The 25259-nt window shown below is 44.0% G+C and overlaps 1 protein-coding gene across 1 annotated transcript in view; it reads left to right on the top strand.

Annotated features, from left to right (window-relative positions):
• The window catches only part of RP9 (RP9 pre-mRNA splicing factor), a 160149-nt gene extending 145389 nt beyond the window's left edge, over positions 1-14760 (top strand). Inside the window, exon 6 of the mRNA XM_069613231.1 lies at positions 13896-14760. Coding sequence (XP_069469332.1) covers positions 13896-14076 — 181 coding nt within the window. The 3' untranslated portion in view covers positions 14077-14760. The remainder of the gene's footprint in view (positions 1-13895) is intronic.
• The last annotated feature ends 10499 nt before the right edge of the window (positions 14761-25259 follow it).

Here is a 25259-nt window from a genome sequence, read left to right as displayed (position 1 = left end):
GGAGGGGGCTGGGGCACTAATGAAAAAAGGGGGCCTGTTGTAATAGTCTCATGCCCGGCAATAGAGGGAAACTGCTTACCTATGTATGTTTACAAAGATCCTTTTAGATATGATACAAGTCTTTATAATGCACCAGTACACAATTGTTTCTAGGCACAACAAGACAAGGTAGGGAGAGAGAGGGGGGATGAAACAAACTATCTTAATAGGCCTTGTGTCATTCAGATTGTGCAAGGGGAGGGGAGAGAAGTGCCAGGCGGGAGGGAGAAAGGGAAATGCGGTCAGGGCAGTAATTGCTCTGTAAGTCCAGACAGGGGAGCCAGCTATGGGAAGTGTAAAAAAAATAAAAAAGAGGGGGGGAGGGGGGCAGACTGTTGGGTTAACAGATATAGCCCTTAAGTGCACAGAGGCCCGAAGGCAGTGCAGGTGCTTGCAGTTCATGGATGAAGCCTGGTAGCCAGGTGACCAGTTAGCGAGGCAGACATGTGGTCAGCAAGGGATGAAAGCAGAGGTGAAAAGGAAGGTCTTGTGCTGCTTCCAGAACCTGCGGTGGTCCTGCTCGAGTTTGAGAGGGGCAGGGAGGCCAGTCCAAAGGGAGTCACCTGCAGTGGAGAGCGATCTACCTCCAAAACTCTGCCTGGAGAAGCGTCTGACCGTCTGAGTTAGAGGTAGCTAAGCAAAGGGCTTGAAGGAACATGTTTAGGAAGAGAGTTGAATGGAATGTGGCCCCGTCCCTAGATAGCCTTATGGACAAAACAGAGGGTCTTCAACTTGATCCTTGCAGCCACCTGGAGACAGTGGAGAGATATGCCCCTGAGCTTGTGACCAAGGACAAGTCTTGCAGTCTTGTTCTGGATTAGTTGCAGAGGGTGGAGAGTAAAGGAAGGTAGGTTGTGATGGAGGTTTTTGCAGTAGTCCGGCCTAGCGAGAACCAGGGCTCTGACGACGTTTAGCTTCTCGGGGAAAGTAAGAAAAGGAAGAATACCTCTGAGGAGGTGCAGCTGATAGTGGGACTTCTCAGAGAGGTCCGTGATGTGAGGGGAGAAGGAGAGAGTGGAGTCGAAGATGACCCCAAGGTTTTTTGCCTCGGAGGAAGGCGCAGGGAGAGGGCCCAAGGAGGAGGGCCAGAGTGAAAAGGGGGGAAAACGAGAGCAGGGGTCCCAATGAGGAGGATCTCTGTCTTGCTGGTATTGAGGTAGAGATCATTGCATGTGCACCATTCCTGAATCGCAGATTGACAGTCTGGCATGAGCGGGAGAGGAGAGGAAAGGATGCAGAGGGGAGAGTGTAGTGTCATATGCATAACACTGAAAGTTAGATAAGGTAGAGATGAGGTTGGTCAAAGAGGCCCTGTAGGGGTTGAAAAGCCAGGGAGAGAGGTTGAAGCCCTGGGGAACACCACATATGGAGAGGGAATGGACCCCAGTTGGACTGGCGAGGGACGCTCCAGGAGGAAGGAAGTCAACCAGGCGAGCGCCTGACCCATGATGCCCAGGTTCTCACAGACGATTGATCAGAATGGCATGGTTGACCATGTCGAAAGCAGAGGAAAGATTAAGAAGGAAGTCTCGAATCCAGTTTAGTGAGCAAGACTTCACAGGTGTTCAGGAGAGCAGTTTCCATTCCTCTGGCTGCTCTGAAGCCAGATTGATGGTCATGGAGACAACCAACAGATTCAGGGTGGAGAGTGAGCTGGGAGATGGCCAGTTTTTTCAAGAATTTTCCCAGGAAAGGAGTGATAGAGATTGGGCGTTAGGTTGCCGGACAGGAAGTTCTAGTGCCAAAATGATTTCAGAAATTGGTCAAGCCTGAAGCAAGGGTGTCGATGTGGTCCTTGATGGTTCTGGAGGAGCAGGGGAGCACCTGCTTGGATGACACTTTCATAGATCAGACTAGTCTAGAAACGTCATTAGGAGTGATCACAGAAAAGAGGAGAAGAGAGTGGCAGCCAGAAGAGGGCCGGGCAAGGGAGAGGAAGAGGAAAAAGAGGAGGAGACGTGATGCCCTGCGTTTTAGTAAAGAAGTGAGAGGCCAGAGCTGTGCAGAACGCCTGGACGGGAACAGGAGAGGTGGAGACTGCAGTAGAATTGGCTAGCGCCTTGCAGATTTTGAAGAGTTTGGCTGTGTTGCTAGAAGCTGCAGAGACACAGGCTTAGATGTACGCGCTCTTCTTAGTACAGAGAATCTGTATTGCCTTTGGAGCAGAAGACGGACCAGTTTGTCAGAGGATGTGCCAGATGCCCTCCACTTCCCCTTAGTCACCCTACACTTGTGTTTTAGGGTGGCGAGCTCGGAGTCATCCCAAGAGTTGCACTTGGAGGTAGTCTTCAGGCAGATTCCCATGACGGGGGCAAGGACATAGAGTGCTAGTGATATAACGATGCAGGCTAGAGCGGTCTGTCAGTGGGAGTCAGCCGCAGGAGTATGAGGAGGAGTGCAAGTAGCAGCAAAGGCCTCCACTGATGTACGCTTCATGGGCCGGATCACCGAGAAGGTTGGTGGCAGTGCTGGGATAGGCTTAACCTAGGGGACAGAGTGTCAAGTGGGAGGTGAGCAGGGTATGGTCAGTCCAGGAGAGAGGAGTGGTGGGAGGGTTAGAGAGGGGGGATGTCAGAGGAAAAGAGGACATCCAAGGTGTGCCTGGCAGAGTGAGTCAGATCAGAGGGTGACAGAGACCGAGGGTCAGAGAAAGACAGACCGACAGATGCACGCAGACCGAGGCGCACGCAGAACCCCCCCACCTCCCCCCCGTACCCTCGCACTCAAGATGGATGTTGAGGTCTCCAAGTAGGAAAAGGTGAGAGGTAGAGGCAAGGAGAGATGAGAGGTCAGCCCATTCAAATGGTGGCCACAGTTGTAGGGGGGCCAGGAGAGAGAGCCTGCAGACCAGGCATTCAAAGGAGTAGGCCTGTGTGGGGATGGCAGGGACACACTCCGGAAAGATCAGGGCTACTCCGCCTCCAGGGTGGTTGGTTCTGGGTTTAGATAGGGTCTTGTAGCCCTCTTGAGATATTCCTGGCTGCTCAACACGCAACTAAAACAGTGTAGTACAAGCTTGTACCAAAGGTTGGGTTTCCTATACCTGTAGTCAGAGTTGTTTGTAGTGTTCCCACAGGGTACTGCATAAAAATGTTGCCCAACACTGGTGGGAGGCGGTGAGGATATATTGTAGAGTTGTTACACTAAGAATTTGCTTTTGTTCAACTAAAAATCTTCAAAAGCAATTGTAACATGCCAGATATGGATAACTTCAGGCAGGAAGCCATGATCATTTTAACAGTGGATCAACTGAAAGAAATGTGTAAAGTCAGAAATCTCCCTTTTAATGGAAAGAAAAATGAACTAATTGCAAGATTGTTGAATAATCAAAGTCTGGGTAGTAGGCCTGTGTCACCTACTAACTCAGGAAATGTGGAAAATGAGTATGATAAGTCAGAGTATAACTCTAACTCTAATATTGTTTAAGAGTCAGTCGTCTCAGGAAGAGAGCCCCTCTTTACCTCAACAGGACCTTATGCCTCAACCTTTAGCCACAGGGGCCCCACAAGGTCCATCACTGAGTCCAGAATGTGTCTCTTGAGAAAATGAGATTTGAGTTAGAATTCAAAAGATAACAAATCCAAGCTGAAACCACACTTCAGGACATAAAACTAAGGCAAATGGAAATGCAACATGCTCTTCAAATGAAGAAATTGTCTCTTGAAAATGTTTCTATCCGAGAGTCTTCTAGGTCTTCCAGTCCAAAGAGACCTTGCATGCCTAAAGAAGCAGTGAGTATGTATGATGTGAAACTTGATGTTTTGGATTGGTTGGGTGCTTTTGAATATAACTGCGATTCAGGGTTTCACAGGGAATCAGTCGATTCCTTGGCTTTTGTCTAGGCTCCCCCAGGTTGCAATTGATGCTGTAATGGAGGTGGGGGAACTTGAAAGATTGTAGTATGCAAATATGAAGCTAGCTTTGATAGCTAGATTTGGGAAAACTCCTTCCCAGTACCTTAAAAGGTTTAGGACCCTCAAAAAGACTGATTGTACCCCTCGGGCTACCTGGTTATGTGTACGTTTGAAGAACTTAGATGGTTGGGTTAAGGGTTACAGAGTGAACTCTTTTGAAGGTATGAGAAATCTATTTTTGTTGGAATCTTTTTGATGCCTGCTCGCCTGAGCTGAGACGGCACTTGGCTGACTCAAGAGATTGATCCCAAGAAGCTAGCAAAAGCTGCTGACTTGTGGGTTGCCAACAGGGCTACTCACAAAGATTCTGGGGCCACTCATAAAAAGGATTAGGGGAAGCAGCACAAGAAAGATGACAAAGAGAATTCTAAAACCTCCCATCCAAAAGAGGCCACAAACATAAGAAGGGTAAGCCACATGGGAAACCAGGTCAGTCTAGTGAAACCTCTGGTGCCAAACCAGGGGGAGGTCAGCAGAAGCCCTCATTTATCAGAACATTTGGAAAATGTTAAGCTTGTGGGTCAACTGACCATGTGAAAGGGGATCCCAGATGCCTTCAGGGGACCACACTGCCTCCTTAGCCTTCATCCCTGAAGGGGAAGTACATATGGCAAGTGGACACGTTCAACTATTGGCTGAAAACCCCATTGGAGTCTTTGCCAGTGTTTCTTTAGTGTCCCTGGGTCTGTGGTAACAGCAGAATGTAGATTTGTATAACTCTATACCAGATAACACAAAAGAATACTACAAGGACAGTGTACTTGTAAATAGTCAGGAGGCCCCTGCCATTAGCGACACTGGGGCCAGCATCAGTGGTGGTGAAACCTTTATCAAACCTGGGGATGTTGCTACGGCACCCAAAGGTCCCACTAAACTTGCTGGAGGCCCCATCCAGATGGTTCCAATAATACCAGATCTCATACAGTGCAACAAAATGATTGTAAGAATACCTGTCAGTGTACAAAGTGAGGTGCCTGGGAGAGTCCTGCTGGGGAATGACTTAGACTCTTGGAGTTGTATCAAGCACCCTCTAGGCCTCCCAGTAAAAGGAGGCAGGAACAGACTAGGAAGGCCAGAGAGCTCACTTTAAATGACTCTCAGTGGGTTGTTAAGAACCTATAACACCCAGTCCAGAGGAAAAGCCAACTTCTATTTCCAAGAAGGAGGAGACAAAGGGGAAACCCAAGGTCTCAGGAAACGGAAAGAGAGCACTCCTGTGCATCGAACCAGGACATCCCAGAGAGGACAGTCCACAGTCACACCTGTGACTACTCCACCAGCTGAGGCCAAGTGTGAGGTCCAACCAGAAGAGGTTGAGTCGGCTACTGATGACCCATAGCTGGAAGAAGACCTTCCCCCTGTTGGAGACCTGGATCCTAAAGGCCATCCTGAGCTGCAGTCTTTACTGGCAGAAGGTGGGCCCTGTAGGGCAGACTTCAGCAGAGATCAGAGTGTCCTACTCTTGAAGGACTTTGCCAACAGGCAGCTTCCCAGCTGGAAAGGCAAGAGCCAGGGAAGCACAGGTTGTACTGGGAGGATGGCCTCCTTTACAGTGTACCCATTGAGCCTACCCCAGGAGTCTACAGAAGACTTGTAGTGCCCCAAGAGGTGAGACCTCATTTTCTACAGTTAGCCCATGAGATTTCTTTAGCTGGTCATTTAAGCTTTAAGAAGACCAAGGACAGGATTTCTCTTTATTTCTACTGGCCTAAGATGGGGGCTGATGTACATTAATTCTGTAGAAGCTGTCACACTTGTCAGACATCTGGCAAGAGTGGAGCCAGGAATGTGGCACCTTTTTGATGCCTCTCCCAGTGGTGGGAGTCCCTTTTGAGAGGGTAGGAATCGACATTGTTGGTCCCTTAGACCCTCCAACATCTTCAGGCAACAGATTTATATTGGTTGTGGTAGACCATTCTACCAGGTATCCTGAAGCATTACCTATGAGGACTGTTACTGCTCAGGCCGTGGCTAAGGACCTACTTGGTATTTTTACCAGAGTAGGTTTTCCTAAGGAGGTTATCTCTGACAGGGGATCCAACTTTATGTCCCCACTACATGTAGGTTACGTGGAAAACTGTGGAGTGACCTACAAGTTCTCAACGGCCTACCATCCCCAGACCAATGGGTTGGTAGAGAGGTTTAACAGAACTATGAAGAGCATGATAGGTGCTTTAGAGGAACCCCTTAGAAGAAATTAGGACTTTCTATTGCCATGCCTTCGCTTTGCTTGAAGTCCCTCAGGAAGGGGTTGGATTCAGTCCCTTTGAGCTTCTCTGTGGTCATGGTCCATTGTCCTAATTAAGGAGGGTTGGATGGTACTCCTTCCCACAAGCCAGTGAGAGTCACTGACTGTGTTGGGTCTCCGAAGGAGAATGACATACATGACAGAAGCTTCAGATAACGTGAAAGCAGGTCAGGCTCTGGTGAAGCATTGGCATGACCAGAAGGCCAACATAGTTGAGTTTACTCAAGACCAGCTACTTCTAGTTATGGTACCTACAAGGCAGAGGGCCTTGCAGGACAAACGGATTGGACCCTTCATGGTTGTGGGAAAAGTTGGAGAGGTCAATTATTTGGTGGACTGCCTAAAGAGGCCCCCATGGTCTTTCACACCAACCGCCTAAAGGCCTATGTCTCTAGACCAGAACTGGGAGCTTTGCTTTTAGCCTCTGCTCAAGGAGAGGAGGTGAGTGAACCTCTGCCTGACCCCCTTAGGGGGGACAACCTTTAGATGGAAAGATAGGAGTTCATCTATCTTCCGATCTGACACTGGAACAACAGGAGGAGTGCAAAGCTCTATTAAATCAGTTGCCCCTCTGTTTTCACTTCACCAGGCTTGACCCCTTGGGGCCAGCATGGGATTATCACTGGTGACTGTTTACCTATTAAAAGCAGAAGTTACAGGATGTTAGACCATGTAAGAACCCACATAATGGAAGAGGTCAACAAGATGCTTGATCTTGGGGTAATAGAGCCATCTACAAGTCCATGGTCTAGTCCAGTTGTGCTAGTACCAAAGGCAGGATCCATAGATTTGAGATTCTGCGTGGACTATAGAGCCCTTAATGCAGTGTCCACGACTAATGCCCATCCTTTACCTAGGACAGATGAGCTGGTGGACAAACCTGGTTCAGCCAATTACCTTAGTACATTTGGCCGAACCTCAGGCTATTGGCAAATGGCTCTGACAGACCATACCAAGGAGAAAACTGCATTTTCATAACTTGGAGGCCTCTACCAGTTTAAGGTTATGCCTTTTGGACTAAAGAATGCACCTGCTACATTCCAAAGGATGGTGAATCCTGTTCTGAATTGGACAGATGATTCTGCATGGCATACTTGGATGACATTGCAGTGTTCAGCCGTATTTGGAAGGAACATATTGACCACATGGGATATGTATTGCAGGCTCTTGAGCAGGCCAATCTGACCATAAAGGCAAGTAAATGTCAAACTGGTCAGAGTAAAATTGTCTACCTTGGAGGAGGTGAAATAAGGCCATTACCTAGCAAAGTACAGGCTGTACAAGGCTACGCCACCCCTGCTACTCAAGACCCAAGTGAGAGCCTTTCTAGCTCTCACAGGTTACTATAGGAACTTCATTGAGAACTATGGGTCCATAGCTTCTCCCTTGAATGTGATCTCCTCGCCCAAATTCCCCAAGAAGGTCAGGTGGAATGAGGAGTGCACTGCATTTGAAGGACTTAAGCAAGCCCTTTGACAAGCTTTTCAAAAGCAATTTTTACTATTGAGCAGTTCCGAATGTATGTTAATGCCGTGTTGTGTGAAGGAGGTCCCCACTGGGTAGAAACAAGCATATTTGCAGCGTGCAATCTGGAGAGTGTTAATTAGCGGGCATTGTGTGGAAGGCGACTTTGCTGCCACCCATCTCTCTACTGTGGACACATTGCCAGGGAGTTTGCAAGTACTCCCTGCAATGGTTTGTTCAAAACACTTCTTGACACTGCTTTACTCTTGTTAAAATGACCCAGTTTATAGCTGGCGTACATCCACGAACTGGCAAAAAATGAACTTCTTCCTGCACCCTTTTTGGGAGAGGGTGCTGTGAGTTTGTTCGTTCCTGTTTTTCTGCTGTTGGATTGGCATGGTGTGCACAGAGCAACAATCACGTAAAAAATGATCCTATGGTTTAGCAGCACGCAATTTTCGAGTGACTTAATTTGAATGCATGAAAAAATCAATGTGTATGTTTTTTCCTTACTGACCACAGCAAAAATGAATGGAGATTGGATCCCACATATAGGGGGACTTATGAACATTTTTAATAAAAGCCGCGATTTATGGAACCCCCATGATGTTACTGCATTAGGAATCCTAATGCAGATCCACTGTTTCAGTTACAAGTACCGATGCGTGGGGGGCTTTATCACCGGATAGAAGCCCCAGGCTCAAGTTGGAGGCCATGGGGCAAAGTGTTGTTGATGCTGTTCTGGGGGCGGAAAATCCCCTTTCTGAGGTGCTTATAGCGTGTAGTATCTGGGATTGCATTCATGGTATGGGGTCAACCCGGGTAATCATTACTCTGTCCAGGGTCGGACCGGGGCATACAATTGTCCCAGGCACCAATGAAAAAGTGGCCCACCGTTGCAAATGGCAGTTAATTCCTTTTGTGACAGACTGTATGAAGTACCAATGGGGAGTTTTGGGATTACATGTGCAAACTGTGCCATTTAAAAAATATTAATTCAACAACAATGGTCAAAATTACTAGCTGCATCGTGAAGTAACTAATCAAACTGGCCCACATTGGCCAAAAAAGCTGGCCCACACAAGCATTTTGCGTTTTTTGGTTCGGGTATTGCCCTATAGGCCAGTCCGAGCCAGGCTCTGTCCAGGAGCTAGAACAGACATGGCCGTTATGCGTGCACGTAACTGCTTTTCTTGGCTGCTAAGTAATGATGGAATCGGGCTGTTCAGCGTGTAAAGGTGTGCAGGGCAAAAGCGCCGGAAGGAATCTGGTGTGGGGGGTCGAGAGGCTTAGTCAGCCAGGTACCAAACGTAGGCGGAACAGACAAACCAAGGCACCAGCCCCAAAAGCGCTTTGGCAAAACACAGCATACCGGCAAGAGAAGGCAGCAGGTGACTTAACCGGGAGGAAGAGATTAATTGAGCCTTACGATGGGGGTAACGCCAACCTGGCACCCAATCCGAATGGTTGGACCGCACAACCAGGGTACCAAACCCCTTTAAGCAGCTATACCACAACACACAATTTTAAATATGCTATTTGATAGCAAGTAGCAAGACGCATCAAAACAATGGACAGGTGGTTTGGGAGGGAAAAAGTATTGAGTTGTTTTGGGTGGGATGAAATACCTTTCTTGACTAATTTCTTTCCTGACGCAAAAAGCACTTTCCACATATTCTAAGACTTGGTTAATTTACTGATCTAACTTGAGCCCCAGAGTATTTGGAGTAAGTGGTCTGGGAGCAATTTTACTAATAATCATGTATTTCTTGTATAGCTCAACACACCTATAGGTCTCAGAGCGCTGAAGTAACAGAAGACCTTTAAAAAAAGCCAAGAAAGTAAAGCATTCCAATGCTTGGTTCACCCAAGAGCTCCTAGAATTTCGCTCCAAAAAAAGGGTTGCACTGGCCACTTGGAAAAAATGGCCAAATGACGTCACCAAAGCAGCCTTCAAGGATCTCTCCAGAGACTATAAAACCGCCATCACTCAGGCTAAGGCCTCCTTCTTTAATACTAGGATTGAAAATGGCAAATCTGGGAGCTGGAGGCTCCGGCGCCCTCTCCACTGACCATCTTGAAAGATGAGACGTGGTGTAATAAAATTGAAGCTGCCATGCTTGATTAACTAGAAACCCTACACACAAGTTCTAGGCCACCATAAAGCCCTAGCCAATCTCCTAGACAACTATCACCTCACCTCCAAACCAGCCACCTCCCCTATCCAAGCCCCGTGTTTGATTTTAAGGAGATGACTGAACTCGAAGTCACCACCCTCCTCAACTCCATCAAACCCTCTAATTGTAAAGGGGACGACTGCCCGGCTCAGGTCATCAGACTGCCCCCTCACTGACCCCACTTATCACCGCCTTCATTAATTCCTCCTTCCAGACTGGACATGTTCCATCTGGACTAAAAGAAGCCTGGAGGAGACAACTCCTAACACACTCGACCCTTCGATCCCAGGTAATTACAGGCCAATCGCCACTGTGCCGTTTTTGCTAAAAAGATTGGACAAAGCAACCTACCTGCAAGTCCAGAAATTCATTGAGGACAACCACCTCCTTGGACTCTGGCAGTCCGGTTTCCGTCCCAGGCATGGTATGGAATCAGCCTTGCTCAACCTAAAAAACCAAATGGACGACTTAAGAGACGCAGGCAAACCTGCGCTCCTCCTGCTCCTAGACCTCTCCACTGCCTTTGATCTGGTGGACCCTAATACCCTATGCCACCACCTCGCTACCACAGCCAACTTCTCCCCAAGGGCCTGCGCATAGATCACTTCCTTCCTGCAGGAAAGAGTGGTGAAGGTTTTCTCGGAAACCTCTTGTGCCAATCCAAGTCTCATCAAGTGTGGGGTCCCACAGGGTTCCTGCATAGCTCCCACTCTTTACACAGCCTCTGTTTAAGATCCTCAACGCACTGGGCATCACATATACCAACTATGCTCATGACACTCGGGTGCTTATCTCTCTCTCAGGGGACTACCTAGCTGACCTAAACACCCTTAACTCATGTACTCTACGATCCAATCCTGGATAGCAGAAAACTGGTTATGCCTCAACAGTGAGAAGACCGAACTTCTGTTAATTGGATCCCTGTCCACATTGGGTAAACTGGATGAACAATATCGCTCCTTCACAGTTGATAACATCCCGATTGCTGTGGCCAAAACCATAAAACACTGGGCGTCTACAGTGAACCTGATCTATCCATGAATAGACAAGTTAACGCAGTAGCCTCCACTTCAGCCTATCACTCTAAACTTCTCCGCAGCCAGACCTTTCCTCTCCCAACCTAACTGCCTCATCATTGCTAGGGCGATAATAGGATCAAGGCTTGCCTACTGTAATGCCCTCTTCGCTGGCACCTCCCAAAAGAATCTCACCAGACTACAATTATTACACAATAATGCCCTGAGGGCTACAACTGGCATCTCCAAACGCCAAACGTGATCACATCTCTGAGGTCAGGAGGAAAGTCCATTGGCTCCCTGTGAAGGAAAGAATTACCTTCAGTACACTAGCATTGACGCACAAATGCCTTCAGAGCCTTGCCCCACCCTATCTAGCTCAAAGGATCTCCTTCCACACCTCCTCCAGAGCTGCCTATACTAACAGAATTACTGTCCCCTTCACCCGCAGAGTGCGGGCGGGCCGCTCTAGCTTCCCTAACATGGCAGCCACCCACTGGAACTCCCCCTCCCCCTTTTTAATGCAGTATGCTCATCTGGGGTATGCTCTTTGTCACAGAGTATTGTGGTACCAGTATTTAAGAACGGGGACAACGCAGACCTTAATTGTTATAGGCCTATCTGTTTAATTGATATTCCGGGCAAGGTATTTGCAAAATGTGTACTCTCTGAAGTAGTCTAAAGCATGGTTCAGAAGAGGGCACTCCACAATCGATCATTGCCTGGTGCTTTCCATTCTGATAAACAGATACTGTATGGTCACAGGGGATGGGGGGGGAAGCTTCTATGTGGCCTTTCTTGATTCAGAGAACGCCTTTGATTCAATTCATAGGCATAGGCTGTGGGGGAAACTGGCTGCTTTGAATATGCCAGCTGGCCTTTTGAATCTTTTGCAACTTTGTTATAGGGACACATACGTGTCCATGCGTATCTCTTCTGATGAGCTGCTGTTGATACATTTCCAACCAACAAAGGTGTGAAGCAGGGCTGTCCCCTGGCCCCAATGTTATTTGTTTTGTATTTGTCTGATTTTCCATTCGGAAAACCTTCCTCCCCCTTTCTCTGAAATGGTTTTAATTTAGGCTTTTTAATGTATGAGGAGGACAATGCTTTGATAAATCTACCCCTAGAGGGCTCCAGCTGAGCCTTTTATATGCAAATGCATATTTCCCCTCCCACGGTCTGAAATTGAATAGATCGAAGACCAAATGTTGGTCTTTGGTAGGGGGAGACCTGGTACCAGAACTGATTGAGGTAGTGAAATCTTATTGCTTTCTAGTTATATTCTTTACCAAGAATGGGAAAAGCGTATGTTGCAGCTATTGTGGAGAGGGCCGCAGCCAAGTTTGGTTGCCTTATTAGATTCTATTATATGTATGGCGGACACATGCTGGACAAATGTTTGGAGGTGCATAAAGCCAAGGTCCGTACTCGGATGACCTTCGGGAGTGAGATCTGGGGTTTTGCTAATTGTACTGTTCTGGAGATGCTCCAGAACAGAATTCTTGAAAAATTAGTGGGCCTCCCACAAGGCTCGCCAAATAGTGCCTTGTGGTTGGGCTTGGCCATCTCTTCACTTGAGGTGGAGGCCCAATTAAGGTTTGCTAGTTATGTCTTCAAAGCTTGTGTGGGCCAACCAATTATTCCAAATTAAAGATGGTAATAGGGGAAATTAGGAGATTCCCTGAAATGATTAAATATCAATGGTATAATGCGGGATGTAAATTATTGACCAGGTGGAAAATCCCATATAGGGACTGCCCTTCTTACCATTCATTACCTAGTATTGTCAATATGGTAAAGCAGGAAGCAAGTAGGTAGGATTTGAAGAGAAACCTTGGGACGGCATGTTCGCTGCCCTCACTTCTTTTTACCGCTTCACGAGATTTTATTAATTGGGGCGGAGATATTTGTTCAGTTAGTTCTGGGCCTTGTAGAAGGCTTATAATGTGTTTGATACCACTGAAAGATAGGGTGAGGTGGTATCCTAAGATGACCTCTGGGAATTGTTTTGTAATCTGGATAGGGTTGAGAATTTGGGTCACTTTTTTTTCTATTATATCCTTGTTAGTTAGATCTTCATTAATGGTTTTTAAATCATTATTTCAAAGTAATAAATATTAGATGTTATCATGATGCATATCGCCTAATAATGGAGTGTAATGAGGAATTATTTTATAATGTACATAATTGTTTTAGAGCACTTCATAGGAGGACATCTATTTTAGATAATGTATGACTCATGTCACATTGAGTTATGAGTGTTTAGTTTTACATTTGTCTCCATTTTTTATTAATGGAGAAATCTGAATTCAGTAAAAGATGTATGCATGTTGAGGCAAACGTCTGTATATTTCTATGCCCGGGGAGTATTTTTTCACATAGGTTTGACTCTCCCAAAGCCAGTGAAAAAAAACAATACCCGCATCCCTATTTATGCTTGAACCAGAACTTCGGCTTCTCCTGCAGAAAGAAGTGCTAGAAAGCCTGCTCGACAGAGTTGAGTCTACTTAAGAGGCAGTGAACTCATGGACTAGGTGCCCTTCCCTGTGTGAAAACGCCTGATGGCTCTTGCAGTTGCCCAGTCCCGCTCCCTACTTTGTCTTCTGGCTGCCATGAACATTGATTCTTGTTAAAGCTTCCTTTCCATTTTCTATAGTATTGAGTTTCATTTTTTATGAATACAAGCTTTGCACACTTCATTTTCCTTTTTCCCCAGTTTTGCCAGTTAAGTAACAATGATTCATAGTGTTACACCCTACCGGGTGGTAACAACCATCAACCTCGCTAAAGGCCCAAATTAAGTCAACTCGGGCAAAGGGCAGTTACCAACCAGACTGGGGTGACACTCCAATGTTAAAACGGTCCTTTCCTTTTTTTTTTTTTTTTTTGCCAATTGAGTTTTGTTTTGCTTGCACCATTACTCAGCCTTTTATCTAGTAAGGAGCACCACTGATTGGACATTTGATAAGATCTAAAATAAGATGTTTATGATTTGTTTGATTAGGGTTTAATTAAAAATTATTTGTTTTTGTAGGATACAGCAGTTGAAGAAGTTACTGGAAGATTCTACCTCTGATGAAAGCAGCAGCTCCAGCACTTCTGAATCCAAAGACAAGCACAAAAAGAAGAAAAAGGATAAAAAGAAAAAGGGAAAAAAGAAGAAAAAGAAAAGGAAGCACAAATCTTCAAAATCAAACAGCCCTGATTCGGACTGATAGCATCAAAGGAACCGGTGTATATATATATCTCTGCAATGTTCACCCCAAGGATGAAGCACAGAATTGTGGAAGTGGACAGCACTGCAATGTGAAAGTGGACTGGGCTGGAAACCAGCTCATTCCCTTTTAGTACAGTGCAAATAGGCATGGCGTGTTTTCATGTACATATGGAATATTGGTGCCAAGGTTGGAGGCAGTTATTTCATGGTATGGTGCACATCTGGTACTGAAGGGGATACGCAGCCAAATGTTTACCCAGCAAGTTGATGCTTCTATGCATAGTTGCAGCATCTGTTCTTTATAAAAACTCATTCTTCAGTCATTCAAAAATGTGAATGTACCCATTGGTGAGAAAACCACATGCATTAGATGAACATAAAAGCAAAGACAAATGTTTTAAGCTCCAATTTGGGAAGTTGCTCTTTTTTGTTACAGGTGTAAATAATGCTATCTATTAATTAGGCAAGTCGGACATTAATCTTTCTAATATTTACCAATGTCATATCTTGAATACCTCTTCTTGAAATTGTATATCGCGTGGTGGCCACAATAAAAAAATAAAATGGTGAGCAAATGGTTACTCTTAAACAAATTGTATTTACGAATTGAAGATGTATCTGCTTTTTTCTTCTAACTGTCCATTCTTTTCCTTTTACTGGTCTAATAAAGTAGCAAAGAACATTTTAAGACCTCTAGTTTCTTGTTTGTAAGAAGCGCTTGAATGCGTTTTCTTATGAGAACCATGCAAGCAAGCCATGTAATTCTACTCTTCCTCTGCTTTAGGAGAAAGAAGACCAAAGCCATGCTCTTCCCTTTTGAAGGTATATGTTGCAACATTGAGGCCCTTATTATTGAACATTCTGAATAGAAAATACGTATATTCATGAATAACTATAAAAGGGTTATGCGCTGGACATCCTGTCCCTCCCTCGTGCTCATTTTTGATCTTCTTTGTTCCAACCGAGGAAATGGAGTAATTTCTTTACAGCGGTTCACAAAACTAGGGCTGTGGATATGTGTGGTGACATTGTGGTGCGAATTCAGTGGCAATATGAGTGGTGGGATTTCAAAGTAAAAAATATTCGCTGTTCTCGTGATGCAATTGGCGTAATAATGGGGTATAATGAGGGATTTATTATAATTTATAAAATTGTTTTTAGAGCACTTAATAGGAGGGAGTCTATTTTAGATAATGAATAACTCATGTCACATTCAGTTATGTGTGTGTTTGTGTTTAGTTTTATATTTGTCTCCATTTTTTATTAATGGAGAAATCTGAATCCAATAAAAGATGTAGAAATGTTGAGTCAAGAAGGTTACTAGAAGGTTTGGCTCCTCAAACTAGAATAATTTGAGGGGCGGAGGGAGTAAAAATTAATCAAACATAATGAATTAATAAAGTAGAAACATAAAAGAGAGAAACGGTAGGTACGTCAACTGAATGGCTAACCACGTTCATAATGGTATTTCGCAAGACCTTCTGAACATTTTTGACAATGAAGCCATCTGGTGTGCCCATTCACCTCAACAATCTGGACAGAGAAACTGGGCCTTCAGGTCAGTCTTAAAGTAAGATAAATTATAAACCTTTGACAAGGTCCTAAAGTTCAATTATATTACCTAATTGCAGGAAAAATAAGTGCCTTGGAAATTATTTAACTCACTGAAAGGTGGGGGTAGGAGTGATATGTTTTATAAAGGAAATGGGATCAAACAAATCAAAAGGTGTATTTAAATTTTGTCAGAAAATGCACAGAATGAGCACTAGAGACTGAAAGAAAGTTAAAAGTAAAGAAAAAATACAGGCAATAAAGCTATAGAAAAATAAACCTCTAGCAGTAACATATTGAAAAGTATGCCATCTTTCACTTAGCATGGCCAAATGGCATAACGAGGTTTGTTTAAATGAACAACAATCTGTAATTGGCACACAAACATCCCCAATTAATGAAACAGGGGCGTGGCGGGGGGGCGGGGGCAAAATCAAAAATGTACTCAAATGATCCTAATTTTAAAGGATTCACTTTTGAACATGGCTGACTAATGGCACATTTTCAGACCTGCTCAACGTCATTTAGCATTTATGTGGATTATTACACATTGTTTTGCATTATAAAACCTTAATGAGCTAATAACCCATTTCAGCATATTGAGATACTAAATGCACCAAGGCAGTATAGGAAATGTGTAATAGGTTTTGAATCAAATACTCTCAGTACAATAGGATTCTTCATTTCCATAAATAAAAATCAAAGCTGGTCTTCTTCAAGGCAGCCTGCTGGTCTTCTTCAAGGCAGCCTGCTCTAATAATGCTTAAAGAACAGAATAACGACAATTATCTCATGGAATGTGAATTTTGTCTCATTAGCTTTTATCCAATATGCAGAAATCCAGCCAGAGAAAGCAAAGAAATTCTTACCCATACTCAGAATTATTTTTGAAGACTTCTTGCTCAAAGGACTAACCAGTACTGGCCCAAACACATTCTTGATTCACCATTGAACTGTATAAACACTGAATTAGGCAAAATAATTTGGTGGTGGGATGTGCCTCCTCTCACATTGTAGCAAAACTGTAGGCATTTTATTAATTGGTTGCATATCCTTAGTGCTTTAATAAGTGGGTTTGATTTTGGAGTTGAGCTTCCAACGCTGGCTCCCAGATGGTGGTGTCATTGAAATGGCCTATTTCACTCACATTACATGGTAAAAGGGATTTTGTGCATTTTTTTTAAAAACCCAATTATGAAATTGCTGGCATATGGTAGAATTCTAGTCCCTCTCGCAGCCCAATTGTATTAAGATACTACAAAAGCAACAGTTTTTGAAAAACAAGTTTAAGATTCTGTTGTGATGTTTACAAAGAATAGAGATATCTACGGAAAATGAAACGCAAACACATTGTGTTTAAAAAAAAAAAAAATTGCTTTAGGTATTTGGCAATCAGTAACAGATTACCTAACTCATGTAGCCGCCTTTCTTTCACATGTAAAATGTCCCAAAGATGAACTTGAATTATTTTTCCACAAACCAAATCCTAGTCCCCAAAGGCATATAACGTTTATTTTTTTTTACTTATTGTTTTTAGTAAACAGACTGCTTTACGACCTCTCTGAAGCATAGTGACAGTACAGTAACTCATTGCACAGGTTATCAAGGCACCCATTTTGCATTGTAACATGCATCTTCCATCACACCCCACTTCAATCAATTTCAATTGGCATACAAACTTTAAATCCTGAAGAAAAATAAAAAGTATGCCAGATCTTCACAATATCTTTATTCCTTTAAGAGGAGAGAACGCCTTTTATGTGTACAACTTACTAAGGCGCATTGGGCAGAATAGGATAGGATACTAACCTTTTAACAGCCACCCCCCATCAAGACATTTATCGTAAAATAAAACGAATAGACAGGCACTCTAGCAAATGCAAACAGCATATGGGATATATCCAACTGCACGCAGAGATGTCTGCCAACAATAAAATGGCAAAACTTGTCAAGAATTGTAACGGAAACTATTGAATATTAAACTCGAGCACACTACGAAGTACTGTATCATTAGAGGCTGAATACAGGGTATGAAAATACCAATTGGCAAATGCCACATCCAGCGCCACAGTAAAATGGGGTTCTAACCCCAAACCTTGTACATTCTAAAACTAATACACTGTAGAATTGCCAATTCACTATGGACATTTTTTGAAAAATACTTTGAGCTGAGTTTGTTTCATAGCAGAAAAAATTAACAATTTCAGAATACATAATTCTAACATCAAACAACTAACCGTTACATTTTACAAAATAGTGCCATTACTAGAGTTCATCCCAATGCAGAGTTAATAACCCTTCCATTAGAAATTTAACACACACACTAAAAATGCCAAGGAATCTGTTTTTTAGCATTTTGTTCTTTTGTCTCTAACAGAAATGCAGATATCATTATCAATTGAAGATTCAATTATACGTCATATATTTACTGCATTGCAGCTGAAATGCCTACATACCATCCTCCACATTTGGTTTTATTTCTCCAACATTTAGACCTTTTTTTCATTTAAAGAAATTGAATACCTTATTTAAACCTAAAAAAAATCATATGCCCACTACAGTGAAATGAATTCTAAACAAGAACACCACAATATGTATCCCAATAATGCAGAGTATCTAATGTAAAGATGGTATTTTTAAGGTAGGATATTTAACATGTGTCTTGATTCTGTTGAAATGACAATGAAGACAAGGTATTTGCTCTCAACTGACATAGAAAAGTGATTAAAACAAAAGAACACACCTAATCATTTACCTGATTGATCAACATAGCCAGGTAAGCAGCATGACCCAGATGTTTCATATACTCCAACACTTGGTTTGCTACATAATTTCTGTTTTCAACTAAGCCAGTCCCAGTTGGACATCTCTCCCTTTCAACACATTTTCGATCCAACCTGTAAAAAGCAGTGTACATCAATATTTTGAGATTTCTGGCTTTTAAGTGTTGAAAGCAGGGCTTGCATAAAGTATGTTTTTGGAATTAATTCCTCTTAATTAGGGAAAAAACGATAAGGGTAAGTAAATATTTTCTACATGTAATTAAGCACCCCAGTTTTTGCCAGTATTTCTAAGAATTAATACCCAACTCAAATAAGCTCTACCAGAGTGAATGTGGCAAGGCCTAATGACTTCCTGTAAATGTTAATTTTTTATTTAAAATGGCATTCCAAATCCTTGTATGCCTGAAATTCATATCCAAACGAAATAGTGAGCATTTGCTTCATCTGGATGAGAATCAATAAGGGGGTCAAGGAGTATCCACTTTCCCAATCAAATGTGTGCATCACTCTTTGGTAAGAATGAGTGCAGCCCAACGGGGAGGGAAGGGGGGGGGGGCTACACAAGACTTACCTGCTTGATATTAGGTAACCTGCCTTTTAATATAGGCCTGTACTGCACAAGTTGGTAGTGTGACTGAGCAGCCAGGCTCATCTTCAAAGGGGTAATGTGAGCTGTAGAGCTGTACAATTGAAATCAAGTAGCCAAGTAACACTTAACTTAGTTATATGTAACTATTTATTTATAATATACACAAGGTTTAATTAAGTATTTTTTTAAAAAAAGCTTTATCTACTAGTGTCTGTAAAACACCCCATGCCCAGCCAACGGACCCACCGGGCTGAGGCTGTCAACAGCACATCACTACTCTCTTGCACTCTCCTCCCCTTTTCAGAGCGCCAGGGGACCACTTCGGTGGTGATAATGTTAAAGGACATTTGTACCGTGCACTAACTAGTAACATTCAAAGTTAGGTTTCCGTTTTTAAAAGACAATAAACGTTGGTAAAGGCTGCTCTTATGCTAACACATATTCCAGCACAAAGGGTGACTTCAGTAAAGGTCAGTATTGCACTTATTTTAGTTACCAATTCAGTTATTGAGTTGTGAAACGAAGGAAAGGATAGAATAAGATTGAGAACATACTTAAAACAATTACAATCTCCTAAAGGAAGGCAGGTAAGCTTTTATCCCCACAATAAGTGTCCACAATTCTAACCTATGAGGGAACAAGTACTGCCTAAGCCAGTAGGTTCAGAGGAGTGCCTTTAGGGAGCCAAGACAGCCAAAGTCAATGGACAAATTCAATAGTTCTGATGCACTTCTTCTTAGATAAAGTCTTGACAAAGTTAATAGGTTCAGAAGAATTCACAGTAACTCAAGTGAGCTACTTTGTAGAGAGCACAAGCTGTTAGGCCAGTGCAGCTGAGTTGAGATCAACTCCAAAAGGTACTTTGCAAGATAGGAAGCACAACCTATGGCTAAAAGGTGACAACCCAAGCCCCACAGTACCTGTGATTCGAAGGAATATGTTCCAGCTGGATTCCTCCTTGCTACAGCTTGGCAGACCCTTGTTCCTGGACCTTGGTCTTGGTGACAAAATGGAGGACGTTTGGTGGGCTCCTGCAGCAGTACTTGTGAAAGGGACTCCTGAGCAATGAATTTCCTTTGTTTCAGCAGCACTTCAGTGTTTTGGAGCCTTTTCCTCAGCATCAATGAAGAACGAAAACTCTGGTTGAAAGAAGCTTGCTCCCTCGGTCCTGGACTCTGGTGAGGGGACTCTGGATCAGGATTTCCTGCTTTGATAGGGTCCCCTGGATGCCCATGAAGATTCAGATGAAGCAAGATGATGCACTCGTCAATGGTCACAGGACCCCTAGCATTGGGCTTCTGCAGCTCTGGTCAGGCACAGCAAATCGGGGGTTGCGCCAAATGGATGCTTGTCTTGAGGCTAGTTTGTCCCACCAGCCCAAGGGAGGAAGTCATCCCGTATGGGTCTTCCCAGTTGATATGAAAACGGGGTCAGCACAGCTGCAGGGCTTCACCGGGCACTTCGTGGTCCAGGAGGGTGCTGCTGGCGTAAAGTCTTTCTTTCGAATGTTCCTCTCCAGTGGTCAACTCTGCCTCTACCTTGCTTTTTATGCGATTTCCCATTTATTCACAGCATATGCTGTCAATCACATAGCAGGGTGGCTGTCCTTTTAGGACAGCCAGCTGGCCAATCAGGACTGGCTTCACTCAGGCCCACCTAGAGACAAAGGACAGGGAGGTTTCGGGACTCACTTCCTGCCTTTCCAGACACACTGGAGCCTGGGTGGGCTTCGGGACTGAAGCCTGCGAAAGGCAAAAAACACAAAGGGCTCAAACTGGTTTTAACTAACAGAGTAAAAGCCAAGAACGAACTAACAAACAGAAAATGATGAAAAAAGAAGACGGGCCATTTTGGAAATAATGGTCACCCATGGGTTTGGTACTGCAGCTGAGGGTTCAGCCTGCAGTAAAAACGCACACTGGTAGTAAGAGTAAACCACTGCCACCAGCCATTTAAAGTAAGTTAGTGTAACAAAAAATGTTATATGAGAAGTGGGAGAGGGAATTACTAAGTAACCCCCCAGCACTCCACATAGGGTGTTGTGTGATGGTCCCAGGGATCTTCTTACTATTCTTGGGAACAGTAGTTCAACCAAGAAAATATATTTAAACACTAAGAGAAGTTCAAGGGACTTCTTGGTGGCACTGCACCGAAGGTGCTTTGTGGCACTATACAAAAACAAATGCCTATGGAGTTTGTCAGACTCCATAAAACAGTAAAACACAAAAATCCCAGTCAGGTAAAATACATGAAGAAGTGAGAAAAAGGTCCCACTCACTCAGGAGGAAATAATCACAAGCCCGAAGTCCAGCAAAAAGAGCTGGGGGTCTCTGAAGGGAATTAGCACAGAAGTTAAAATTCTCCCTAACACTCACATATGCCAATTAGATGGCTTTTAACTTTACTACTAAAGTGTGGACACACCAGTGTGTAGTTTCACTTATTGTTACTATGTATTTAAATGATTTAGCTAACTCCATCAGTTGCAGATTAAGATGCTATTGAAATACATTTTGTCAAACCAGTGAATTGCATGAATTACATTTTTATATACATTTCTTTTTGTCAACAAATAGTTGGAGTAAATGTAGTAATTGTTGTAAGCTGATCTCTGTGGTATCTATAATCACAAAGTCAGCATCTGCCAACCATTGGATTGGGCTAGCCCTTAAATGAGTGGATAAGTTCTAACTGTTGTCCGTGTTACCAAGATCAGCTAGCTATAAGTGTTGAGTGTTGTGGCAAGCACACATTCCTGTTTCAGGACTCTCGTGGGATTTGCGAGAGTGCTCCAACTATATTGTGACCGAGTTATATCATGACAGTGCCATAAAACCAAGCATTAGTAGTCAAATGTGTGTAAAAGACGATATGGGACGAGGAGTTCGGGAGGATGTCTGGATACCTGAAGTGTCACATATATATATATATATATATATATATATATATATATATATATATATATATATATATATATATATATGCAACAGTGTTTATTATTTTCCTTTTAAATCCAAGCTGATATTGGGTAGGGAAATTATAATTTGTTGGCTATTTCAGGTGCTCACTTGTTGGGGGGGGGTGTCTAGGGGGTGGGTGAAGGCCAGGAATAAGTGGGATCTCGGCTTGTCCGTTCTCAATGATACTCCTTAGTCCTTTGTTCTGTTTTTACGTTGAAGACTTGTTTAAACAGGAGCCACCTCATTTAATAATTGCAAATGATGCTACAAAGGAGGAGCAATTCCACACTTGCTTAATTTCTTCCATAATTTAGACTACACGGGCAATCGCTTACAGGAAATCAAAGTCTGCATATAGAGGGTGTTTTTTCCTAGAACTGTCATGTCAAAATGTAAATTGCTAAAATATTCAAATTAGTTCACATACCCACACGAAACTCGGTTTGACAATGTGACCAGATTTGCTTCTCCTCATTCCATGCATGCTCAGTACAGTTAGTATGTTTGAACATAATTTCCAATAAGAGTCTAATAACGTTATTTTCCCTGTAATTAACAGGATCACAGTGGGATCTTTTATATATTGGTGCCAGGAAACATTTAGTCTAGGTTGGTGTAATAACAGCCCATTAAGCAAACTATTGGAAATATTCCATATACATTGAGACAAAACAGGATTCATTTTAATAAGATCATTACTGATCCGAGCCAGCTGCAAGTGAAGGTTTTAGGCAAATCAGTATTTCAAATGGATTGTGTCCTCCCACGTATTCCTCATTTTATATCTCCATATCCAGCTATAGCTGCTCCGGAAAATATTTCCAGCATGGGGCGCTGCGCATCGATGCCTGTCGACGCGATGTCCTGCGCGGGCCTCTCTCTGGGTTGACGTCATCAATTGTATTTAGTGCGCGCAGCGACCGTCGGCTTCAGTTCTGTTTTTCCCCAAAAGCGATCTCTTGGGGAATATCCGCGCGCTTCGGTTCCTTGTCAAACCTTTCTTATTTAGTGAAAAATGACAGTCGGCATCATAGACTCCGAGATCGGTGGTTCAAAAAATGTCAGGACTACGGGGCAAAAAAATGTCCCTTACGGACCTTCATCGGGTGCGTCTGTGGTGCTTAGGATCCACCCATTTAACATCGGAGTGTGGCTCCTGCCTATGGATGACGGTGAAAGCCATGAAAGAGAGTAGAGGGAAGTTAGCTGCAGGTAGGTCTCCTAATCCCCTTCGGCAACCCTGTCGAAAAAGCAATCCTCCGACTAGGAAGAAAGCTAAAAGGTCCCGATCACACAGTGGCTCACACCACTCATCGTCATCCTCATGGTGGTTGAATAAAAGGCACCAAAGATCGCTGTCTTTGTCGAGTTCCTCCGGAGGAACGGGTCTCGTGTCCGACCAAATCGGCCTCACCGGCTGAGTGGGAGAGGTTCAGACTAAAAATGCTCAAAGTATTTGAGAATGCAGCCTCAACCCCCCCACCCCCTCCACCCCCTCTCGACAAACACGACAAAAAGGCAAAGGACAAAACCTGTACGCCCTCAGGACCGGGTGTCCAGGAGAAAACTCCTCGGGAGCCCTCAGAGGTTCCCTCGAGTAGAGAAACGGCTCCAAACTCAAAATCATCAACCTCATCGGTGCTGAAAGACTCAAAGTCGATGGCTAAAACAGCCTTGACACCACAGACTTCGACGCCATTGTTGACGCAAACGGCTAAACCTTCAAAGGAGATCGAGAAAACTTTCACCCCACTCCCTAAGAGAGACATTTTTAGTCTTTCCTCCGTTTATGAGTATGAGCCATCTTCAGATGAATCATGTCCCTCTGGGTTACAGTATGGAACACAAAATGTTCAGAGTGCTCAATTTCAGAGAACGCGAGAATAAAAGACCTTCATGAAACCCTGCAAGTGGGTTGGACACTTCCGCAGAAATAGTTTGCCAGACCAGTTCCCTCATACCTTGCCGATGGATCTTACAGACAACTGATGTCTAAGGTCATAGATAATCTGGGATGGAAAAGGCTGGCACCACTTTTTGAGCAGGACGACCTGACTGATATTTTAGATAAGGGACACCAGGAGGACCCTATTCTTCCTTTCCATGTAGCTCTACAAAGGACAGTTAATGCCAATTGGGAGACACCAGAATGAATTGCGGCAGTTAAGAAAAAACTGACAAGCAAGTACAGAGCCTCAAGCAGTGACCCTTACTATCTGAGAAAGCATACAACTTCAAAAGGTTTAGTAGTTCAGGCTGCCACTTCTACATCTAAACAAAATGCAAACCCAACTACCGCTCCCCCCCCCCCCCTCCTCCAGACCAGAGATGACAAGCGTTATGCCTTGTTTGTACTGGCCACGTTCACTTTCACCTTATGGGATTACATAGAGATGGTGGCTGAGCAAATCCCTGAAGGGGAAGAACGAGACGACTTCTTAAACTGTCAAGGATGGTAAAGATGTAGTGTGCAAATCCCTCCAGACTGCTGACTGTATCAGCTGGGCTATGGTGGCTAGCACTGCAATGCGCAGATTTGCCTGGCTGAGAGTCTGGTTTTGCTCCAGATGTGCAGTCTAGACTTCTTAACATGCCATTTGATGGGATATTTATTTGGCAGCAAGGCTGATGAGAGCCTGGAGAAGCTGCAGATCTACAAAGCAGCAGCCAAATGGCGATGCAATCCGACAGCCTCACTGGTACAGCTTGGAGGGGCAGGTCCTTTTGCTATTACTCCTCAGTTGGAAGAGGGAGAGGACTGAATCAGAGATCAGAGAAGATTCCCCTGTGGTGGACGAGGTGCTAAAACCACAGAGGCAGTGGCTGCTTTACCCTCAGCTGCTGAATCACCCAATTCAAATCATCTCCAAGGCCTTACTCCACAAAACCCTGGTGGGAGGCAGTCTATCGCATCTCAAAGAATGGCAGGGTATTACTTCAGATGCATGGGCATTGGAAACAGTTGCCATGGGTTACTGCCTTTCCTTTCTAAAAAGGTCTCCGGATCATCCACCGGAGAACAGCTCTTTCAAAGTTCCAGATCCGCTCCTTATGCAATTTGACCCTGCTGGAAAAAGGTGCTATAGAACAGCTACCTGTAGCGGAGAGGAACAAGGGTTGGTACTCTCCTTACTTTCTAATCCCCCAGATGGATGGAGGATTGAGACCCATCTTGGACTCAAGAGACTTTAACAAGTTCCTCAGGAAGGACAAGTTCAAGATGCTTACCCTTTCTCAGATCCTTCAGGCCCTCCAGCTTCAAGACTAGATGGGTATCATTGGACCTTCAGGGTGCTTA

The sequence above is a fragment of the Ambystoma mexicanum genome, chromosome 5p, assembly GCF_040938575.1.
Source record: "Ambystoma mexicanum isolate Mex_15411 chromosome 5p, UKY_AmexF1_1, whole genome shotgun sequence".
NCBI classification, from domain to species: Eukaryota; Metazoa; Chordata; class Amphibia; order Caudata; family Ambystomatidae; genus Ambystoma; species Ambystoma mexicanum.
This window is presented reverse-complemented; position numbering and strand designations above follow the sequence as displayed.